The sequence below is a fragment of the Talpa occidentalis genome, unplaced genomic scaffold (assembly GCF_014898055.3).
Source record: "Talpa occidentalis isolate TD23 unplaced genomic scaffold, MPIMG_talOcc4v2.1, whole genome shotgun sequence".
Lineage (NCBI taxonomy): Eukaryota > Metazoa > Chordata > Mammalia > Eulipotyphla > Talpidae > Talpa > Talpa occidentalis.
Window position 1 is genome coordinate 152384356 of NW_026555331.1, and position 22323 is coordinate 152406678.

The following is a 22323-nucleotide window of genomic DNA, read 5'->3' on the forward strand; positions in this document are numbered from 1 at the left end:
TGCAGGAACACGGGCGCCCCTTTATCCACTGCAGGCCAAGATGACGATTTCTGTGCAGGACCCAGGGGGGAGCGCCGCGCTGCCTCACCTGACGCCCGCTGCCCTGGGAGATGCTGCCTTTCAGCCCCCCCCACCTTGGAGCTCCCGGCGGGAGAAGCTTCCCGGCTGAGGCACACTGTCCCCCCACCCCGAGCCAGCCAGGAGCCCAGGGCGGATCCCAGTAGCCACGACACGGGGTGGAGGGCCCAGCGCTGGCCTGGGGGACACCGGCCACCAAAGCCAAGCTCTTGCGTGCCCTGCCCGGGGTGGCGCTCCGCGGGTGCCAAGCGCTCGCCAGGACAGTGCGGCCCAGGCAGTGCCCTCATGCAGGGCCTGGCAGCCGAGGACACTCCGGGGGCCCGGCCGGGGAGTCCCCTCCTCGGGCTGCGAAGACGCGCAACCGGGGTTGAACAAATGACGCGATTTTATTAAAGCAAAGCCGACCTGCTGCTGCCTGAGGAAGCAGAGCTCACTTCCCAGGTCTCTGCCCTCCGCGCCGCACCAGGGCACCGGGCCCCCTCCGCGCCCCTCGCCGCGCCCCCCTCCCGCCGGCCCCCCGCCCCCGCCGGCCCCCCGCCCCCGCCGGCCCCCCCGCCCCCGCCGGCCCCCCCGCCCGCGACGCGCTCGCGGCTGCGCCTGCGCCGACCGGGCCCCGCGCGCTCCCGGGCGGTCCAGCGCGCGCCCCCGCGGCCCGGCTGCCGCGCATGCTCGGCGCCCGCCCCCCGCCCGGCCCCGCACCCCGCGAGCATCCGCCGCCCGCCCTGCACCCCGGCTGGGCTCCCCGCGGCCGGCATGACGGCGCACTCGTTCGCCCTCCCGGTCATCGTCTTCACCACGTTCTGGGGCCTCATCGGCATCGCCGGGCCCTGGTTCGTGCCGAAGGGACCCAACCGCGGGTAAGGGCCGCGCGCCCCGCGCGCCCCGCAGCCCCATCCCGCTGCGGCGAGCGCCCCAGCCCCCGCGCGCCCACAGGGCCCCCTCCACCGGGACCGGCGGGCGGGCGGGCGGCGCGGCGCGGGCGTCCTGCGCCGGGAAGGCGGGGGCCCCTCCTCTCGCCGCTAACGGGGGGGGGGGCACCAGCGCCAGCTGTGACCTTGACCCAAGGTCGAGCCTCAGTTTTCCGTGGTCTGGTGGGGATGGCGACCGTTCTAGGCTGCGGGGAGCATCGCACCAAGCCCCGCACGGCACCCGCTGCCCCGGCTCGCGCGTCCTTGGCTCGAGCCCTCTCGCCGGCGCCGTGGGTGTTGAAGGTCCCCACGCAGCCGGCTGCACCTGTTGCACCCCTGGCGCCCTGTTATCTGCTGAGGCGAGGCGCGCCATCTCCCTTGCGTGGGACACTGCCTTCCCCAGTGCACCCCGGCGCTTAGCGACTCGGAGAGAACCGACCGCGGGATGGAGTCAGATCTGGGGGTCGTTTATTGTCCACCCGCCCTCCACCCCCTGCGGAACTCGGCCTCCTGTGCCCAATCAGCCGGGCAGGGACGGCTAGTGGCCAGGAGCTCTGCTGGGGGGGCCGGGCCTTCTGGAGACACAGGCGTGTCTGTCCTGATGGGCTGTGCTCTTCTCTTGCAGAGTGATCGTCACCATGCTGGTGGCCACCGCAGTCTGCTGCTACCTCTTGTAAGTCCTGCAGTCCCAGCCCAAAGCAGTGAGTGCCCAGCGCTGCCTGCGCCTCCTCCCCGCCCACTCTGCCTGGCCTGCTGGGGGCTCGGTCTGTGAGGCACCGGAGGGGGCAGGTGTGGTGTGGCCAAGGGTGGAGAGCCGGCACCCACCCTGGTCTGGTCGCCCACGTGTCACCTGGGCAAGCTCCATCCTCTTACTAAAAAACGGAAACACCTTAAAAATAACGATGACGCTGAGACATGAGCTTGAATGCATGGGACCTCTGGTTCTCCCTGGACAGAGCGTCTGGAGTCAGGTCTCTGCTGCTGCTCAGTGCTTCGGGGCTGGTACAATGTCCTTCTCTGTCCCGGGGAGGGCCTCAGAGGGCTGGGACTTGATGGCTCAGGCACCAGGACATAGAAGATGGTGACTGGCAATGTGGGAGAGGTGGAGAAATCACGCGATGTGGGATAATTAATTCCAAACTGCAAATGCACCCAGGAAATGGGAACCAGGCTGCCAGTGGGCAGAGAGGTGGGCAAGCTAAGAAAACGCCAGCCTGGGAGTTGCATTTGCAAAACATAAACTCTGGGTGATGCTGATGAGAAGCAGGCAGGGATTCGTGCTGGCTTTCTGGGCGTCTGGTACTTGACGGGCGAGGGAGGTGGTGGTGCTGGGAGCTTAGGTGAAAGGGCCAAGTCCTTCATGCAAAACCCTGTTGGCCCCTCGTTGGAGGGTTGAGGAGCTCGCATCATCTCCGGAGTCCTGGGGCCTGATACTCTCGGGCAGACCAAGTCACAGTGCCTGCCCCCGGCCATGTGCACGTCCAGCCTGCAGGAGGGCATCTGAGTATAGTCTCTCCCTGTCCCCGGCAAGCCCGGGAGAGGGGCTCTCTCTGGTTATCCGCTCATGGTCCTGGGTAGCCCCTTCATCTTGCTCCTAAAAGTGGGTGGACTCTGACTTGTCTCCCATCAGACCAGCCCTGTCCCACTCCCAGCTGCCCGCTGGGGTGCCCAGACCAGCACTCTCTTGGGGCATAGCTGGGTGCTGCTCCCCTGGAGGCCATCTTACTTCTCCCCCATCCCAGGGTCCAGCCCCAACTCAGGGACTGAAAAACCTACAAAAAAGTCAAACCAAAGCTAAACCAAAGCCCACACACCCCAGGCGGAGCCCGTATGCCCGTGGGTGCAGGGGTGGCCCCGAGACCCTTCCCTCCCGGCAGTGGCCGTCCTGTCTCGGCTCACCTCACTGTTCTGTCCCTGGCAGCTGGCTCATCGCCATCCTGGCTCAGCTGAACCCCCTGTTTGGGCCGCAGCTGAAGAATGAGACCATCTGGTACGTGCGGTTCCTGTGGGAGTGACCGCTGCTGCTGCTGGCTCCAGGTACTGGGGTCACGCCCTGGGGGGGAGCAGGCCTGGTACAGGGGAGTGGGGAGAGGGGGGCTCGCATTGAGAGGCTAGCATTCGTTTCCTGAGAGAAAGCCACGTGGCGTGCACCTGCTGCCCTCGGCGGACCCAGGCCAAGGAGCAAGGGAGCCGCGGCCTTTGGGGTGCCATCAGGGCCCTGGGATGTGTGGGTTTGCAGGCCCTTGGGTGGGGGTGGGGGATCAGTTCTGGGGTGGGTGCTGGGCACAGGCGCAGGCCACGCTAGCTGGACAGAGGGAGGGTTGAGATAAGACAGGCAGAGGCGGGGAGAGGGGCTCTCCAGGACTGGGGGGTTGAGGGAGCCCACAGCAAGAGGGTGACCCCTTCGTGTGTGTGCTTTTCAGGTGCCCAGCTCTGGATGGTCTTGGCTCTATCGTCCCTGATGACCCCTTCGTCCCTGCACCCCAACCCCCGAAGCTGTGTCCCGGTCCCTCTGCGCCCCCTCACCGGGGCCTGCCTGGTTGTGGCGGTACCGCCTTCCTTAGCCAGTTCCGCCCAGGACGCCCCAGCTCGGAACTCCTAGGGCCCCTCGCATGTGGAACCGGCCCCGCCCGAGTCCTTTCACAGAAAGCCCAGGGGAGGCCCTGTGTCCCGTGAGGAAGGGGCGCCCAGCCCAGGACGCCCGCTGCCACCTGCTATGTGACCCCCAGAAGCAGCTCTGCCTCTGAGGGCTCCCCGACCTGAGAGATGGAGGGACTGATGGGAGCGGGGTCACGCCCCGCCCAGTCCTGGCGTGGAGTTCTGTTATTTTCTGACACGCTGAGATGTGAAGTTTCTCAGACTGCTGAAGTAGTGGAAGGACATTCGGATGCACAAAAGCAACAGAGTGATTTGGGTCCAGAGTGTACCCCGTGTGCTTGGCATCCTTTGTGGCTTGGCTTGCGCGGAAACCTGTGTCGCCTCAGAATATTCGGGCCACCTTCTTCCCCTTCTTGCCCCAGGCCTGGACTTGGCCCCTCCTCAGCCGCTAAGTCACTTGGAGGCAGGACGACAGATGGGGGACAGATGGGATGGGTGTTGGGGGGGCAGCACCTTGGCGCTTCCGGAACAGGCTGGGCTGAGCACGGTCAAACTGGGGTAACCCAGGGACCCCAGCCCTTGCCCTCGCTTCTCCCGGGAGAGCCTCAGCTGAGCCCTCAGAGCCTTGGCTGTGGCCTCAGAGCTCATGACCCCTGTGGTCCAGCCCCTCCCACTCCGCTGTGTGCCCCTCTTCAAGGGCATCTCTGGGCATGGGGATGGCTGGGTATGAGATGGTCCCACTGGGGTTTCTCAGCTCTGGGCTTGGCCTGTTGCTCAGAGCTCAGCTGGGGGCCTCCTGTTGATACCTCCGCCTTTCAACCTCCCTCCCTGCCCTGACCTGCCGGGGTGGGGGTGCTTGTACTGGAGACCCCATCTGTGTCTAGTGGGGTGGGGGTGCTTGTACTGGAGACCCCATCTGTGTCTAGCAACGAACCTATGGCCAACTAGTGGCAGGATTATGGTGGCAGCGACTGGCTGAGGCCTCCATCGCTGGCGGCCGCCCCTGCCCACCGATTTCCATTTCCTCAGCCCAGGAGAGGGGGCTGGGAGCAAAGGAGGCAGATGTGGCTCCGGGGTGTGGACGCTGGCCTGAGGGGTGGTGTGGCTGTCCAGATTCTGCCCAGATCGGGCCTGCAGGAGGAGGGCGGGGCCCTGACCACCACCAGCCTGCACCCCAGGTTTTAGAGCACAGCTCCTGGTCTGTGCCATCGATGAAGCCAGGAGCCTTAATCTGTCTGCTCCTGACACAGGGCATCGGTGGGGGTGGTGAGCAGAGGAAATCCCAAGCCAAGGTCAGGGGTCCCGCTCTCTGCAGGAGACACAGGAATTGAGGGCAGGGGAGGAACACAGGCAGTGAGTGGGGAGCAGATCACCAAGACCGAACTGGCAGAGGCCCTTGGACCAGCCCAGAGGGCCACTCGGAGCTGTGGCAGGTTTGAGAGCAGGGGAGCAACATGACCCTGTTGGATTTCTAGAATGATCTCTGCTGGGTGGGTGGTGGACAGAAACCTGTTAGGAGGGCCCAGATGAGAGCGGTGATGAGGATGGGGGCTGGTGGAGGTGCAGTTGGGAGCTGGTGGGGAGCAGCGTGTTACCAGGGGAGAGGTGGGCGCCTGCAGACCCCTGGGTGCAGCCCAGATGCCAGGCCACTCACTGGGGGGGTCCCTGCCCTGGGGCTGCTGCTGGCTGGGGAGATGTCCAGCGACAACGATAGCCCCTGAGGCCATGGGCATCTTGGCTGGGTGCAGCGGTTCTGAGTGAGAAAAGCCCGAAATGAGCCCCAGGGCACAGCAGTCACAGGTGGGCCGTGGAGCTCCGAGGAGTTCTTGGCTTCCAGCGAGATTCTCCCCTCCCCAGGGCGGGAGGCGGGTTGGTGACGGCAGCCTCAGACCCGCGCCCTCGAGAACCTTCGCGAAGGTGAAGTTCCCCAGAAGGGACGTGGCCGAGAGCGGGAGCCTCCGAGCCTGGACCTTGGCCCGGGACTGAGCCGGAAGCAGCCGGGAGGCCACCCCGGGGAGGGACCCGCCCTGGAGAGGACCCCAGGCCACCCGGGCAGCTGAGCTGCACACGCAGAGGGCGGCCGGCAGGGGGCGCCCCCGCCCGAGAGATCCACAGTCCGTCGGGGCGCGGCCAGGGAGCCGCGAAATGCGGGAGCCGGTTCCCCAGACGACACCGTACCCTGGAGCCAGGGCTCGTGTTTGTGGCAGTTACCAGGGTGCAGGCGCTGCTGGGGAGACGGACAAAGAGCTCAGGCTTCCTGCCAACCCCAGGCTGCGCCCCGCTCCCCAGCAAAGGTGCCTACATGATGGCGATTTTCGGGTTGTTGGGTTCAGTGGGGTGCTTGGGTCCACTCTGGGAAACGCTGAGCTCCCCCTCCAGCGCGTGGAGAGTTTCTCCACCACACAGAGACGTTAGTTGTATCCAAAAGGGCACGTTAACTACAAAAGGGAGAGTAAAGGCCACTGGCACGATGCCAGCGGGCGGGAAGGGCCGCCGGACAGGGACAGGTGGTCGCCGGAGCGGCCTCTGCTGAGGGCTCAGTGCAGAGAAGTCGGGGTGGCACAGGTCACGGGTGGGCAGGTGGCCGCGCCCCCAGCCAGGGCAGAGACTAGGATACAGGCGTCTCTCTGGGAGGGCCTCACTCCTTCCTGGAGGGGTTTGTTGTGGACTTTGAATAACTATGTAGAATTTGAAAGGGGCCCCAGGTCCTACTAAGGCCTCAATCTCCATATCTTTACCTCAGGCCTGGGCTCGGACCCTCTCCACAGAGATGCTTTGTCAGGCAGGTGCTGGCGCCCCAGGAGCTCAGTTCCTGCAGGGGCTAATGGCTGTTAATCCTCCCTGCCCCCCTTCACGAGTCAGGTTCTGGTCCAGCGATGCCCCTCTTCACGTTTTCTTTTCCTCCATCATCTTCACCTCCACACCCCGGCCTGGCACGAGCACCCCAAGCCAAGATTCTCCACGGGGACAGGAGGGACTTTAGGCTACAAGGCCGCCCCTCCCTGATGAGACCCCTGAGCAAGACCCCGGGGTGGATTTTGAACAGAACAGGGTCGTGGATGACACGGGGCGGCAAGGGGCGCTAAAACTGGCTAAGGGCAGTCCCCAAACACTCTACCAGTCACTGGGCTCCTTACCCCTGCACACACTTGCAAGACCACTCGGGTTCAGAGAGCAGCAATTAAGGGATTTATTTAACAAACAAGGAAAGACAAAGAGTCACCGAGGCCACGAGAGGCCGTTTACCTCACCGAAGCCGGGTCCCCGACACAAAGGCTCCCAGGACGGCGTCTTCCCGCCCCTGAGGACCTGGAGCACGTGGCAGGCAGGCTGCAGGCCGGGATCCAACTCCTCATCGCAGGGAAAACAGCAGGAGACGCCCCAGCGCAGCACCGCGGGCCCTGGAAACAGCAGCTGCAGCGGCCGAACCACCTGGCAGGCGGCCACACTCGCCGCTTTGCCTTCCCCGCCGCCGCGACCGCAGAAAGCCGGGAGCGGTTTCGGTCGCTCGGCCACCTGCAAAGCCCCCAAACGTTTCCTCTCTGAGGAAGCCTCTCCGCGTCCTTCAGAGGCATCAGCAGATCGGCGCGGTGGGGGCGGGAATGGCTGCCCCCAATCACTAAAGATCCGGAAAAGCCACCTCCCGCGCACGGAATCCCGGGGGCTGCTTCTGCTGTCCCTTATATTTCTTACCCGAGTCCCCACCCCCCCACCATACTTTGTTCGCATTTCGCCTGGGGCTATGGATCCTCACCTACGCCGCCCTCCAGGGGCCTCCACCTGGAGGCCTTTGGCTTCAGCCCCCAGTGCTGAGGTGACAGGTGACTGAGCGGGAGCCGTGACCATTGTTCCTGAGAACCTCCACATTCGCGTGTGCAAGTGACCTTCCTCATAAACCTTGGGGTTCTTAGTCACAAAGCCAGTGGGCAGCCACCCCAGTTTTGGTTGACTTGTGACACCAGAAAAATGAGGCCACGTGACCAAAGCCTGGGCGCTCTCCGACCCCACTCTGTTAACAGCTTACACAGAAACGTCCAGAACAGAACAAACCTGAAGAACCTGGCTGGGGCTGCAGCTGGGTCTGTCCCAACAGTGTCCCAGGATGGAGCGGGGACCCCAGATGCAAGCACCCCCGTGGCTCTCTGGTCAGCAGGCCCCTCAGGTCTGAGGACCAGCGTTCTGGAATCATGTGGTATTTCTCAGGGGGGCTATGGACCCCCTCTGCGGAATGACCTGGAATGCAGATTTCTGGGTCTTCCTCAATTGCTGCCTGCTTAGAATGTCACAGACAGGACTCAAGACCTTGCATTTTAAACAAGTTTCGCCAAGAATTCTGGGGCAGCGGAGAGCCCCTAGGATGGGCATCCGGTCCTGGGCACCACCTGCACTGTGGGCTGGGTGCTAGGGGCAAGGGGTGCTGTCCTGTCCATGGGGGGGAGGGGCTTGAGGGCTGTTATCTTATGTAGGGGTGGGGCATGGGTGTGGGGGGGTGTGAAGCTGAGCGGCACCCCTGACCTCTACCCACCAAATGAACCCTGGGAGCTGGGGGCAGCCTCAGTTTGCCACCGTAGTTGCCACCAGTAGACCCCTGCTCCTGGCTGAGGACTAGTTACCCACCTAACAGCTGACTAACGGGCTAGTCATAGGACCAGGTGCTGGAAGGAGAGGGAGAAGCTGAGACCCACTCCTGGGTGGAGTAGGGAGGACGGCCCCAGGCCGCGGCACGCCCAGCCTCTCGCCTTGAATTTGCCTGGCCTGACTTGGAGAGAAGCCCAGGGGGCTGTGAGCCAGGAGTTGGGCACTGCTGCCCAGGTGGGACCAACGTGGAAGCGAGAGGCGTTCTCCCGGCCCTGGACAGCTTGCAGTTTGGGGGGCGGGGGTGGCTGCGCGCACTGGTGGACGTGGGCACAGCTGTCCCTTGGGCTGTGGGAAAGCCCCTCGGGCGGGGGGGGGAGGATGCCCTGGAGACACCTGCTGGGCTTCCTGAAGAGCTGGGGGAGCCTTCCAGGCGGGGGAGACCCGACTTCTGGGTCACGATCGCGCGGCCGATGCCCCGGCGCGGAGCCGAGGCGCAAGGCCTGGGCGGGCGGGGGCGCGGTGCAGGCGCCCCCCGCGCCCCTCCCGGGACGGAGCCCCCAGGGCGCCGCGGCTTCCGGCCAGCAGGCGCGCGACTTCCGCTTCCGGCCGGCCGGGCGGACGGAACCACCGGGCGGGGTGGCGCGGGGGTCCCCCCGAGCCGGCCTTCCCGAGCCGCGCCCCCGGCCTCGGCCCTTGGCGCAGCCCGGGGCTCCCGCCGCCGCGCCGGGACCTGCCCGCCGCCGGCCGCAGGTGAGCAGGGGAGGGGCGCGGGGCCGGCGCTGGAGCCCCCCAGCCCCCGAGCCCCGGCCCGCCGCCCGAGCCCCCTTCGCGGTGCGGGGGGCGCGCGGGCCGTTGCCCGGGGGAGCGCGGGGGGCGCGCGGGGCCGTTGCCCGGGGGGGCGCGCGGGGCCGTTGTCCAGGGGGCGCGGGGGGCGCGCGGGGCCGTTGCCCGGGGGGCGCGCGGGGCCGTTGCCCGGGGGGGCGCGGGGGCGCGCGGGGCCGTTGTCCGGGGGGCGCGGGGGTGCAGGCGCGCGGGCCGTGGGCGCCGCCGGCGGGAGCAGCGCGCCTGGGCCGCGCAGACCCGCTCCGCTGCGCGCTCGTCGGTGCAGAGCCTGGGCGCGGGGAGGCGGGGCTTGGGCCGGTGTGCGGGGGAAGCAGAGCGCACGCGACGCCACTTGTGCATGATGTGCAATCTAGGGGTGCACGCCTGTGATTTCAAACATTCCCGGGCTGGGGCGGGGGGGAGCGCCCTGGACGGCGCGGAGGACGGGCCCGGGTTGGGGGGAACGACCGCGCCTGAGGGGAGAAGCCCCGGCCGCCCGGGCCTCCGCGGGGCGCCCGCGGCGAGACTGCGTTACTTCCACATCAAGAAGTAAAGCCGCTCGCTTAGGGCTGTGGGCAGCCAGGTTTTCGCGCGCCGTGGTGGTCTGGTTCCCTCTTGCATGGACCCAGCCCTCTCCGCCCGCCTTTTCTTCACCTCCGTGCCTGGAGACAGGGGCTTGTGGTGCTGAGGGGCAGGTGGGAGGCCCAGGACTCGGGGACCCAACAGTGGTCCGGGGGATAGATGCTTCCCTGCTCCCCCGTGCAGGAGCTGAGAGAAGAGGGCGCCGGCGGGACTGGGCAGCGTGAAAGCAGGGAGGGGACTAGCAACGGTGCTGGGAATACCCGGGCGGGGCTGCCTCTGGCGGGTCCCTGGGCGAGGCAGGCACAGGAGAAAGAAGTGGCCCCTTCCTGCGGGCTGGGGAAAGGTTTGGTCCCGAGGGCCCCCCCCCCAGCTCAGCCTCAGCCAGCAGGCGCAGCCCCTGGGGACCGAGGCTCCGGGGCCTGCAGGGCCTCGGGTCTGTCCCTTCTTGGCCCTATCAGAAAAAGAGATGATTCTTGTCTCCACGGACACCCCACCCGGCAGCTGAGCCCTGGGACCCTGGGCTCCGAAGCTCTGCTCGTCCCCTCGTCCCCTCTCCCACCAATTAGCTCCGGCCCCTCCAGGGCGCCTCTTCTGTTCAGAGGCCCCTCCCGGCCCCTCCAGCCTTGGGACCACCTGCTTCTCCCACTTTAATGCCTTCTCATCCACTGAACTATGACCCTGTCTAGCCTTTCGGGAAAGTTTTCCTTGGTTTCTCTAACTTGAGGTTTATCACTTTAGGTCTCCCCGTGTCTCCTTGGCTGGTCGGTCTCCCCGAGCAGCTCCTCCCCGCCTCTGTGCTCACCCCTGTCTCTATGGAGACTTCACGAGCCTGTGCCTTTGGCTCAGATCTCTGGCCCCTGAGCCACGTGGCTCCAGGAGACCCTCAGATCCGTGTACCCCAAACCGGACTGCACGGGAAGTGGGATGGCCCCGGACTCCCTCCGGCCCTTCCTCCCACCTCCTCCTGAGCAGCTTCCCCGGCGCCCTCCAGCTTCCTGGGCAGTGCTGCTGCTGCGCCCGCTCGGGGCAGCCGTCCTCACTGTCTCTCTCAAATGTGGCGGCGAGGGTCGCCAGTAGCTTGCAATAAGCAGCGCGCTGGGGTGGTGGCCGTTGTCCTTCTTAGTGTGACGCCTCAGATTCACTCAGACTCAGGGTCCACTCTCCACAGCTCCAGCCTGCCGAGTGCTCCGTGGAGGGAGGGCGGCGTTTCTGTGCAGGGAGATCTCCAGACCCCGGCCTCCCCACTGCGCGGCCTTGAGGAGCCAGGGCCCCGCCTCAGGTAAAGTCTGTGCTCAGATCTCCAGCTCCGGGAAGCCCGGGCCTCTGCAGCCCCCACAGCGCTGGCCTGGCCGGTGCCCGGAGCCCCAGGTGCCAGCCAGCAGGTCCAGGCGCTCTGTGTTCAGGCCTTCCGCGGGCAGCACTGGCTGGTGGGGTGAGCTGGCGGCATTTTGTTATTAGGAGGTCGAGGGTTCTGGAGGCTGCAGAACGCAGACATGCTGAGGGGGTGAGGCCCGTGGGGGCAGAGCCGGGCTGTCTTGGGCTCCTGGTGGGCCTCGGAGGCAGGTTTTGGGGGGTGACCCAGGCTGCAGTCCCCAGACAGGCCCTCCGCCTGGTTCAGCGTCCTATTCTGCGTTCTTGTTGGTAGCGCCACGAGCCCACGTGTGCCCTGCGTGGACCTTCGGCCCCACCCCGGCGTCCATTTCTTCATTCATAAAATAGGAGCTGAGGTGAGTGCCCTTGGTCTGGCCCCTGCGAGCACTTCTGTGCCTTCATGTGCACCCTAGTTTGGCCCCTCCCCCCCACCTCACCTCCCATCGGCTCCCCGAACTGGGTGCAGTGGTGAGGCTGCGTTCCTGGGCGAGGGGTGATGGTGCCCCGGCTGCAGGCGCCCTCTGTGTCGCCCACACTTGCTGGGGCGGGGTCTCACTGGCGCCACCTGGGGGCGGTCACCTGTCGAGCGGTTCAGCATCCCGATGTCGGGCAGGGTGTGAGGGTTCCTGTGCCCCTACATCTCGGCCTGCTGCAGGGGACGGGTGGGCACAGCCTGGTGTGTGGCAGGAGCATCACCTCTTTGACCTCCAGAGCTTTGCTTTCTCGGGGAGACATCCTCACTGGCTTTCCCTGCCTGTTTCCTTTGCGTGTCTCTCTCCGGCTGCTTGTCCCTCATGAGCGCGGCGTGCAGCCTGGTCACCGGGAAGACAACTGAGGGGTGAGGGTCAGGCAAAGGCCAGGTTCGGTCTGTGCCCATGCATCCTGACTGAGCAGGGGAGAAGCCTGAGGAGAGCCCTGGGAGGGCGGGCCTGTGGGGAACCCCAAAATGTCACTTTTATGGGACAGACTAAGGAAGAGAGAGAAGAGAAGGAACTGAGGAGTCAGGGGAGAGAGGACCCAGCGGAGGATGCAGTGGGTGCTCCTGATGCAGTGGGGTGCAGGGTGGGGCAGGCTGGAGCCACAGAGGAGGGCGTTCCAAGGGGAAGTGGAGGTGAGAAAGTCTAAGCAACCCTTCTAGAGTCTTCCTGACAGAAGGGAGAGTGGGGACACCAGAGGCCCAAGGTCGGCGTCACCAAGCAGCCCCCCTGTGTCTGCTGGCGGAGGCTGACCTCTAGGGCAGAGCCCGGGGCCTGGGCAGGGCTGGAGCTCAGGCACCATCGGCTGCTGGCCTCTCTGGAGCTCTGCGGGGTGGTCTGCAGACGGGACTCCCCGGTTCTGCGCCGCAGCCCTGGCGCCACACATCCCAGCTCGTGTGTGCGGGGCTGCGCCTGCTCTGTGCCGCGTCCACGGCACGCTGGGGAGTTGCCAAGTGCCGGCGGGTTCTCGGTCAACATGGAAGGAAAAAAGGAAACTGAGTTTGGCGAATAGGCGGGCTTAGGAACGGCCGCTGTGCGGGGGTCTCTGGTCTGGGAGGACAGAGCGCAGCTTCCGGGGTGGAGGCCCTGCGAGTTCTGTTCAGGGCTGGTCGCGTCGCTTGCTAGGCTGCGGCTTTCTCTCTCCCTGGCCTCACCTTCTCTCCTCCCGGAGCTGGGAGCAGCTAAGAGCGATTCTTTTCATCTTGCCTTGCAGCTTGGGCCCATCTCCTCATTCCCCAAGTTCCCAAGCATGTTGGAAACAGAAAAACTCAGAAAGCCCCCCAAAAGACGTGTATCCTCAGGGGGCACAGGACAGGAGCCCCCCGTGTGTGCTGAATCCCCTCGGTCCAGACCCAAGAGCCCAGCTGCCTCCCTGGCGCCTCTCGACTCCAGGTTCACCACCAGAGCCACAAACACCTATCGCGGATGCGCCAGGGGTGGCCTGCCGGAGACTGAGGGCACCCCCAAGTGTGCAGACTTAAAGGAGAAGGCCGGCAGTGACCACAGGAGGAGGGTCAGACCCCCTGGCTCCCGAAAGCGGAGTGAGAGGGCTCCATCCCTGCAGAGCAGCAGCTGGGCAGGCCCATCACCTGCTCGGGCTCTCCTGGAGGAGCAGGGAGCAGGTGCCCTGGGCCTGCCGGGCTGCAGGGGGAAGAGAAAGGCCTGCTCCCGGGGGAGGTCCAGCGTGTGCCCAGTGGCACCCCCGGCACAGCGCCAGGCCAGCCCTGGGCATTGCAAGCCGAAGGGAGATTGCAGGCGCTGCAGCCTGCAGTCTGAGCAGCCTGAGGAGGTGTCCAAGCAGAAGGCGCGTGGACAGAGAGGGAAGGGGGAGCCGGCGAGGAAGAGGCGGAGGGACCCTGAGCTTGTCTCTGGCCAGGTCCCCTCTGTCCCCGAACTGGTCCCTGATATCGGCTCACCCAGGGCGGAGGTGGAACCGCCCAGTGAGAGCGAGAAGGTGAGGCGCGTGGACATCCTCATCACCCACCTGACGAGGGAGCTGCGGTGCCTCAAGAAGTGGAAGAAAAGGCAGCTGCTCCCCGGGGTGGGGGAGTCGGAGCTCCTGCTGAGCCTGCAGAAGGCGCCCGGCAGGAAGAAGCGGGCCAGGACCATCAAGGCGAAGGCTCCTCCTGGGCCTCCCCTGGGCCCCTTGGACACCACCGGCACAGCACCCAAGTTGGTGGTCAAGAGCGAGGACGCCTGGCCCCCGGCTCCCGCCAGCCTCAGGCAGGGCCAGACACCAGGCCTCGTCCGGCCCTTGTCAGGCAAGCGGAGGAAGGAGAGAAGGCCAGGTGCAGGCCACCCAGGGTGGGCAGCGGAGGGAAAGCGGAAGGGCTGTTCCCCGGGTGCTGCCACCCTTGCTCCCGAGGGACTCCCGTGCCCCGGACACTGCCCGGGTGCCTCGCCCTGGGAAGACTGCGCCGGGCAGCTGGCCGCGGGCAGGCCTGGGCAGCTGGCCCTGGCTCCACTGCCTCTACTGCCCCCTGCGGGAGATGAGGCTGCCCCTTCCCCCGCGGCAGTCGGGGGGGACCAGGGAGACAGCTACGCCCCCAACCAGCCCCGGGCGCGGGCCTGGAACCAGAGCATCGCGGAGCTGCTGTGCAGCCTGGCGCTGCCGCTGCCCTTCCTCGCCTCCCCACCCTTCCGGAGGTTCATGGCCCAGGTCGACCCCTGCTACCACCTGCCGCCGCCAGCCTTCTTCTCCGACAAGGCCTTGCCGCTGCTGCGCGAGGCCGTGAGCGAGCAGGTGCTGCAGGCGCTGCCCTGGGCCGAGGGCGGCCGGCTGCACCTCACCGTGGCCGTGGCCGTGGCCGCGGGAGAGGACTACATGGCCGTCACCGCCCACTGGGGAGCCATCCAGCCCGGCAGCCAGCAGGTGGGGTCCGGGCGCCCCAGGCAGCGTGCGGTGCTGTGGGTCCAGGGCCTGCCCCTGGCGCACACTGCGGAGGACCGGCCGCGGGAGCTGCGGGAGCAGGTGGGGCTGTGGCTGGGCCGCGGCTCCCTCCAGCCCGGCTTCCTGGTGTCGGGCGGCTGCCCTAGCTTGGAGCAGGCCATGAAGACCGAGGGCTACACCCTCATCCCTTGCTTCGCCCACTGCCTGGACGCGCTGGTCAAAAGCTTCCTGTGTCACCATCACAGCGTCCAGATCATCCTGGGCACGGCGCAGGCTATCTGCCGCCACTTCCAGGGCTCCGTGGAGGCCCGGGGGCTCCTGGCCCAGCTGCAGCGGCAGTGTGGCCTCCCGGCCGCCCAGCCCTTCGGGGAGCTCTCCGAGCACTGGCTGTCCACCCACCGCCTGCTGGAGTGGCTGGTGGAGCAGCAGCAGCCTCTGAAGGCGTACGAGGAACAGCAGTGGCCCGACAAGGGGGGCGCGGCCCTGTCGGCTTCCTTTTGGAGCCTGGCGAGTGGGCTGGTCAGGCTGCTGCAGCCCTTCCGGGTGGCAGTGCAGGAGTCGAGTGTGGTGCAGGCCTCTCTGAGCCAGGTGCTGCCCCAGTTGCGCTACCTGCACATCTTCCTGGAGCAGGTGCGCAGGCACTTTGAGGAGCAGGGCGGCGGGGCCATGGGGGCCGCCATCCGGCTGACGGAGGGGCTGGCCCTGCAGCTGTCCACTGACCCCCAGCTCACTGAGCTCTTCTACCGCGAGGAGCTGGTGCTGGCCACTCTGCTGGACCCCCGCTTCAAGGGGAAGATGAGTGCCATCCTGCCCGCGGGGTCGGACATCGACCACTGGAAGCACGTCCTGGTGTACAAGGTGAAGGAGATCATGGTGGCCACCTCCCCTCTGCCCATCGTTCCTCCCCTGCAGAGCCCTGGTGCCCTGGGGCTGGGTGGCGGAACAGCCAGCAGTCACCAGGCCGAGGGAAGGGGCCTGGAGCTGGTGCCTAGCAGCTCTTTGCTGCAAGGCCAGAAGAGGAGAAGCTTGCTGGAGCAGCTGGAGAGTGTGGGGCTGCTGGCGTCCAAGAGGAGCGAAGCCTCGCTGTCCACTGAGGACCACCCAGCCAGCATCATGGTCAAGGACTACCTGCTTGAGGACGTGACGGTTGGGGCGCAGGAGGACCCCCTGGCTTACTGGGAGAAGCGGCGGGACGTCTGGCCTGCCCTGGCCCAGCTGGCCACCCTCTACCTGTCCTGCCCCCCCACGGGTGCCTTCTCCAGGAATGTCCTGGCTGCCCTGGACAGTCCCGCCATCCAGGAGCACAGCGCCCCCCTCCCCGTGGAGACGGTGGAGCACCTCCTGTTCTTGAAGACCAACCTGGAGAACTTCCCCAGCTACACCCCCCTGCCCCTCATCTGCCCCAGTGGGGACCTGGCTGGGGGGAGGGCGGTGTAGACGGGGGAGTCTGACCTCAGGCCTGAGCCCTCAAAGCGGCCAGCAGGAGCTGACGGCAGGAAAAGCAGTGCTTGTGGGGGGAGCATCTCACTTCTCGTCGCCCCGCCGTTCTGCTTTTAGGGGGATGTCATTTCCTACCCGCCTCGGCTGTGCTCTGCCGCTCGAGCCTGGCAGAGGCCCTCCGCTTGCGGGTGACCGGCTACGTGGGGCTTGTGACCCGCGAGGTTCCTGTGACATTGGGTGTTGGGGGCTTGCGTGCCATTTTCCATGTGGGTCGGAGGTGCGTACCCTGAAGAGGTCTGCCTTCTCCGAGGGCCCCGGGCAAGGGGGGAGTGGACCCCAGGTGGAGGTGGACACGGCTGTCAGGGCCAAGCCCTTCCTTCCAGCAGTGGAGAGTGAAAGTCAGCAAATGCACACGCTTGTGCGCACGGCTGCACACACAGACCCGTCTTCTCCAGGCTAGTACCTTGCGTGGGTCCCACAGTGACCAGAGGCCTGACGGAGGGGGCTGCGCAGCTCACAAGGAGTGGTGGGGAGCTGAGGTACCCCATCGTTAGTGACTGGGCTGACTACTGGAGCCTCAGAAAGAACTCAGGTTACTGGTCCCAGGAGGGTGCCGCAGTGCCCGTGGGCTAGAGTGCGGAGCCTGTGCAGGGCACCCAGGGCCTCGGGGGCCAGGCAGGAAGAAGACACTGGAATTCAGAGCTGGCCCCTCACGCCGCAAAACTAGTGTCTTGGTCCCCCTGAGTGACCGGGAGACACGGCCCACAGGGACGGCAGGTGGAGGTAGGACAAGGCCTTCAGGGCCCACTTCCGCTTGGCAGGCCACGGAGGGGATCCTGGAGGCCTTCCCTGCCTCCCCAAGGGGTACGGTGCCCCCTGCTTAAACCCTGGCTCTTGGCGGCTTGGCCAGCTCCCTGCACCCGGGGCTGCTTCCTGTCAGGTCTGGCAGCCGCACCTGGGCCAGCACTGCCCCACGGCCACGGGACTCGGAGCCTCTCTGCCTCGGCCGGCTAGTCCCATGGAGCTGGCCGTCCAGACTTCTCGATGCCGCCGTGCAGCATTGGTTCTGTGCGTGCCGCGCGGGCTCTGGCAGCACTGCCTCTCACGCCTCAGGGCTCCACTTTCCCTTCCCGCCCTGAACCTCAGGTTGCTCGGCTAGGACCCCAGGCTGAGCCCCCGGGCCACCCACCCAGCTGCAGCCCCTGGAAACCTGGGCGTTCATTGCCAGTGTTTTTTTTTAAAAAAGTCAGGAACATTTTCAAGTGACTAAAGCGAGTTGGTGCCTGCACAGGGCCCTCCCGGGAAGGAGGCCGGTGGCTAACGCGGTGACCTGTTATCTGTTCAAGCAGAACTTAAATGTTTGTAAAAGAAACGCTGAACAGCAGTAAGGACAGATCACAAGTCATCGCGGAGATGGACGTAAGGTTTTGCTTCTCACGTCAGTTTGGAAGATGGAATTGGCCACTTGGACGTGAATTCCCTCCAGTGTGGCTGGATGCCTGGCCCCGCTCCCTGTTGGGGGGCTCTGGCCGCCTGCACGTGGACGTGGGTCCTCAGGGCTTACTGGCCGGTCTAGATCCCCGACCCCAAGGGAGCAGCTGCGGGAGGTCGGCCTCTGACTGTTGAATTCTCTCCTTAGGGACCTGTGGCCTCGGCACTGGCCCCTGCAGTCAGTGGTGCCTTGTCAGGGTGAGCAGCCATCTGACTCCAGGGACCCCGCGTCCCCACGGCAGAACAGTGGGGGCCTGGGCCACCCGGCCGGCCCGTCCCATGGAGCCCCAGGGTGAGAAGCCCGGCGAGGCGGACGGGGTGCGGCTCACACCCCAGCTGCTCAAGGCGCGCTCAGGCGAGTTCTCCCTGGAGTCCATCCTGCTGCTGAAGCTGCGCGGCCTGGGGCTGGTGGACCTGGGCTGCCTGGGGGAGTGCCTAGGCCTCGAGTGGCTGGACCTGTCTGGCAACGCCCTCACCCAGCTGGGCCCGCTGGCCTCCTTGCGCCAGCTGGCCGTGCTCAACGTCGCGGACAACCAGCTGACGGGGCTGGAGCCGCTGGCCGCCTGCGAGAACCTGCGGAGCCTCAACGCCGCGGGCAACCTGCTGGCCAGCCCGGGCCAGCTGCAGTGCCTGGCCGGCCTGCGGGGCCTCGAGCACCTGCGGCTCCGGGACCCGCTGGCCCGGCTCAGCAACCCGCTCTGTGCGAGCCCCGCCTACTGGGCAGCGGTTCGCGAGCTACTGCCAGGTCTGAAGGTCATCGATGGCGAGCGTGTGACTGGCCGTGGCAGCGAGTTCTACCAGCTCTGCCGGGACCTGGACCGCTGCCTGCGCCCCAGCACCAGCCTGGGCCCTGGGGCCGCCGAGGCCCAGCCCTGGGTGGAGCCTGGGTACTGGGAGTCCTGGCCGGCCCGCAGCAGCTCCATCCTGGAGGAGGCCTGCCGGCAGTTCCAGGCCACGCTGCAGGAGTGCCGCGACCTGGACCGCCAGGCCCATGACAGCCTGGCCCAGGCCGAGCAGGCGCTCAACCCTGCTGGCACCACCTCGTCCTTCGTCTTCTGAATGTAGCCTGGTACTGGATCAGGGCAGCGGTGCCACCTGCTTTGCCCCTCCACTCCGACCCCCCCCCCCCCACCTCGGCTTGTCACTAGTCAGTAGCCTTGCAAGCCAACCCTTCCTCTGTCCTTGGAGCAGCCCCTCCCTCATGCTCACCTGCTTCCACCACGTCCAGGACATCCCCTAATATCCTACCCACCCACCCCCACAAGTGCCCAGGCTGGGTCACACGCCCACTCCTGGCTGCTCAGGTCTGAGACTCAGGAGGACGTTGCTTTTTCTAAGGCAAATGGTGGGCAGAGCGCAGGAGCCGGAAGCTGCTGCAGACCCCAGACCCTGTCCACCAGGCCCCATCCCGGCGCCTGCATCGCCCATCCCCATCCCCACGAGTCCCTATTAAATCTTTGGCTCAGTCCTGTCCTGTCAAATCTTCGGCTCATCTGCCTGTCATTTCGCCCACCCCCGCTGGCCTCCTGCCCGGGGAGACAGGCCTTGCAGGGGCCTGAGCCAAGCAGGTGAGGGAGGCGGGGGAGGTGAGAATGCGATTTTATTGGTGCAGGGGTGGGTTGGCCCTCGGGGCCCTCGGGGTGCAGCAGAGGGAGGCCTTCCTCACTGGTTCCCCCCAGCTGCCCGGAAAGCGGGAAGGGATTCTAGAGGAAAGGGGAAAAACAGATTTGGGGGTGAGGGGCTGTCATGGTCCCATCCCAGCTTTCCCTCTGTGCCCCAAATCCATCCTCCACCCAGCCTCGCACTAGCTGCTCTTCACCCAAGCCCCCTCCCAGCCGCCCCTCCCCTGGGCGCCCACCTGTCAGGCTCAGCTGGGGGGCAGTGCCTTGGAGAAGGCAAATTGTCCGGGGAAGTAGAAGCTGTGAGGGTCCTCGCCGGCCCGCTCCACCCGGATGCACTGGGCCTCCAGGCGCTCCTCTTGCTCCTGCCAGAGCAGCTGCTCAGGCCCTGGCGCCAGGCACCCTCCCTCCCACGGGGAACCCCCCACGCAGCAGTGCTGGGAGGACAGGCAGTTCCCAGGTGCACGGCAGGTACACCCACCTCCACGGGCCCTAGAGCCCCGCCTCGCTCCTCTGTCCAGGCCCCTGCTCCCCACATCTCCCGCTTCTGTCCATCTTACCAGCCCCCCAACCTCTGCTGCCTCCGCTGCCCACCCTTACCCGTCGGACCTGCGTCTGCATGGGACAGTGGACCATGCGGCCCAGGACTTTATCCTCGGGGTCCAGTTTGATGCATGCCAGGCACTTCCGCTTCCTCTGGGGAGGGGAGCAGGAGTCGGGAGAGGAGGGGGTGATGTGCAAGCTGCGGTGGGACGGTCCCCCGGCAGCCGGGGCAGAGGGACGAGGGTCGTGCAGGGCAGCTGGTGTCAGGCACAACCCCCCACCACCACCCCAGTCCCTGACACTGAGGAAGGCAGCCCACCTGGTGCGTGTGTGCAGGTGTGTGTGTGCGGATGTGTAAGTCTGAGTGTGCGTGTGTGTGGGGGGGGGGCTGGACCTGTCCCCAGAGCCCTCCCCACCTGACTTGAGCCACATGCTGTCTATCATATTTGTTTATTTATTTTTCTTGTAAATATGATTTGAACACAAAGTTTCCAGCTCTGAAAGTTTGGGGAATCACTGTAAAATGTCTCCCCTCTAACAGGTGGAGGGAAGAGGCCCTCAGAGAACCTACAGTGTCACAGATACTGGACCGGCTGTATCCACCCCTATATCCACCGGCCAGGGTCCCCCCACGGCGGCTCTGCCACAAGGCCGCTGATCAGGGCAAACCCCATTATGCACCAGCCCGGCAGGCCACCTCCACTCAGGACCCAGAATGTGGGGAGTTCACCAGGCCGGGTGACCCCCTCCTGGGGCTCTTCCCTGGGAATCAGTGAGGCTGGAACTGGGCGGGAAAGGAGAGCCCCTGGAAGGAGCGGGTGCGAGCAGCCCCACCCCGCCCTCAGGCCTCCAGCCACAGGCCCAGACTGCGGGGTTACGCCAGGCTGCTCCGGCTCAGGCTTCTGGGGGTCTCACACCAAACCCCACAACGTGCATCCCCACCACGCGTGTGCCCCATTACCCCCCGCGCGCACCCACGCACACGCACTCACCCCATTGGGCTTCACTTTGCACTCGGCCGTCTTCCAGTCCTTCTTTCGGCAGCTCGTTTGCTGGAGCTTAAATTCCAGCCTCACAAAAGTCCCTGCTGGGAAGGGCTGCAGGCAGGCACAGACAGACAGACAGACAGACAGACAGAAGATCGCAGCCCGCCGGGCGGGCAGAGCAGCTGCATGCGCCCCGTCCCCGTGGGAAGCAGCACCTGGAAGCCTGGCTGGTGGCGCCTCAGCGTGTGCTGCTAGGGGTACCAGGCTCCTGCCCCCCCACTCACTGTGTCCGTGGCACTGTCCACGCCGGTCTCCCGGAAGGCCCACTGCACAGGCGGGTGCTTGTGGAATTCCTCCAGGGCCACCTGCAGGCCCCGGCGCTGGGTGGCAGTGAGCTCGGCCCTGCCCCAGCCCACGGTGCCCAGCCACAGGGCCAGCGGGAGCAGCAGCTGCCACATGGCGGCGCCTCGGTCACCTGGCCGGAGGGTGTGCCCAGCCTCAGTCCCCTCGAGGCTGGCAGAGGTGGGGGCAGGAGGAGGGTCCTGGTATTCCCCTGGTCCCTGGCACCCTCGCCCTGCCCCTCCCCCTCCCCTGGGGCCTGCGTGGCCAGGCTGGCCCTGTGCTGGGAGGTGCTGAGCTGCCAACTGTCGAGGAAGCAGCCTGTTGCCCCCTCTCATGCCTGCCCCCCTTTTCTGGGCATTCTCTCCTCCACCAGTGTATGAGCCCCTCACCTGCCTACTGGCCCCAGAGCCCCTCTGTGTCCCCACCTCCGCCTCTCCTCGTCTGCCTACCCCCTCCACACCCAGCACCCTGGCTCCCCTGTCCCCCAGCCCTGCAGCGGGAGGGGGAGGGGCAGGCCTAGGCTGGCCCCAGCTGGAGGCTGAATATTTTTGGGAGGACGTAAACACGCAGGAGGGGCCCAGAATGGGTGGGAAGGGGGGGGATGCTTAACCCTCCCCCGCCTGGGGCTGACCTCCGCCCTGCCCCTCACCCCAGAAATGGGGGCTCCACCTCGGCACCCCCCACCCTTAGCTTTCATGTTCAGGTAGACCGACCTCTCTTTGCCTTTTCTGGAGGGGTCTTCGTCACCACCCCCACCCAACGCTTCAGACCCCTCCCAACTTGTCATGGGGTCCCCCAGGGTGGGCCCTTCCCGAGAACTCCGCCTGCACAGTGGTCTCAGCACCAGGCGGCCACGGATGTGGAAACATGCCCAGTGGACAGGCCACAGGGCCGGGCCGCACTCCCGCAACGCAGACACTGCATCCCGGGAGCCTTGTACCGGGCCCTCCTCTGGCCCCAGCCGCCCCGCTCACCTCCTCTCCCGGGCCTCGGGTCGCCTGCTCTTCCCGGCAGCCGCTGCCGCTGGCCAGGCCGCCTGCCTCTTCCCGCCCCCCCAGCGGCTCAGCCCCCATCTCCTCCCACCTCCTGGCCCCTCTCTTGCCGGAGCGCAGGCTCCTCCCCACCACTTCGGACCGGCCTGCCGGGCAGCCTGCCCTTCGGCCTCCCCTCTCCTCAGGCCAGGCCGCCCTGACCCTGACCCTGGCAGTCTGCCCTCCCCAGCCGAAAGCCCCCACCCCTGGTGGCCCTGATGGGGATGGGAGGCTGGCCGGTCCCTGCCTGGCCCGGGGCTCCCCTGGGTGGGGGCCAGTCCCCAGCGTGAGGACACTCATTTCGGGAGACTCCTCCCAGGAACACAGATGTCCTCAAAGCGGATGGGATGGTGAAGAGGCACTTGGTTCCTCCCCCTGCCTCTGCACCCTAAAGCCTGAGAACCCCAAATACTGAGAAGGGAGAGGCTCCTTCAGAGAAGACTGATGTCCGCAGCCGCCAGGTCAGCACCGCGTCCAGCCTTGACCCTGCTTGTCTGTCCTTGGCGGCGACAGTTGCGGGGTGCATGGAGGTTGGGAGGCTTCAGGCCAGCCAGGATATTGGGGGACC

The 22323-nt window shown here is 66.3% G+C and overlaps 4 protein-coding genes across 4 annotated transcripts; 3 read left to right on the top strand and 1 right to left on the bottom strand.

The window, feature by feature from the left end:
• The first annotated feature begins 785 nt into the window (after positions 1 to 785).
• ATP6V0E2 (ATPase H+ transporting V0 subunit e2) lies at positions 786 to 5135 on the top strand. The gene is made up of 4 exons (XM_037515731.2): positions 786 to 935; positions 1612 to 1659; positions 2908 to 3023; positions 3410 to 5135. Exons 1-3 carry the CDS (start codon positions 832 to 834, stop codon positions 2999 to 3001), a joined length of 246 nt encoding a protein of 81 aa, XP_037371628.1. The 5' UTR covers positions 786 to 831; the 3' UTR covers positions 3002 to 3023; positions 3410 to 5135.
• Positions 5136 to 10824: 5689 nt separating this feature from the next.
• On the top strand, positions 10825 to 19151 carry LRRC61 (leucine rich repeat containing 61). The gene is made up of 2 exons (XM_037515679.2): positions 10825 to 10845; positions 17383 to 19151. Exon 2 carries the CDS (start codon positions 17514 to 17516, stop codon positions 18291 to 18293), a length of 780 nt encoding a protein of 259 aa, XP_037371576.1. The 5' UTR covers positions 10825 to 10845; positions 17383 to 17513; the 3' UTR covers positions 18294 to 19151.
• On the top strand, positions 11146 to 17389 carry ZBED10P (Putative protein). Its single transcript, XM_037515269.2, has 2 exons — positions 11146 to 11293; positions 12627 to 17389. Exon 2 carries the CDS (start codon positions 12663 to 12665, stop codon positions 15738 to 15740), a length of 3078 nt encoding a protein of 1025 aa, XP_037371166.2. The 5' UTR covers positions 11146 to 11293; positions 12627 to 12662; the 3' UTR covers positions 15741 to 17389.
• On the bottom strand, positions 18786 to 21748 carry RARRES2 (retinoic acid receptor responder 2). The gene is made up of 6 exons (XM_037515707.2): positions 21699 to 21748; positions 20667 to 20857; positions 20389 to 20493; positions 19454 to 19549; positions 19093 to 19218; positions 18786 to 18937 (listed from the first exon to the last, which is right to left on the bottom strand). Exons 2-5 carry the CDS (start codon positions 20838 to 20840, stop codon positions 19102 to 19104), a joined length of 492 nt encoding a protein of 163 aa, XP_037371604.1. The 5' UTR covers positions 20841 to 20857; positions 21699 to 21748; the 3' UTR covers positions 18786 to 18937; positions 19093 to 19101.
• Between the last annotated feature and the right edge of the window lie 575 nt (positions 21749 to 22323).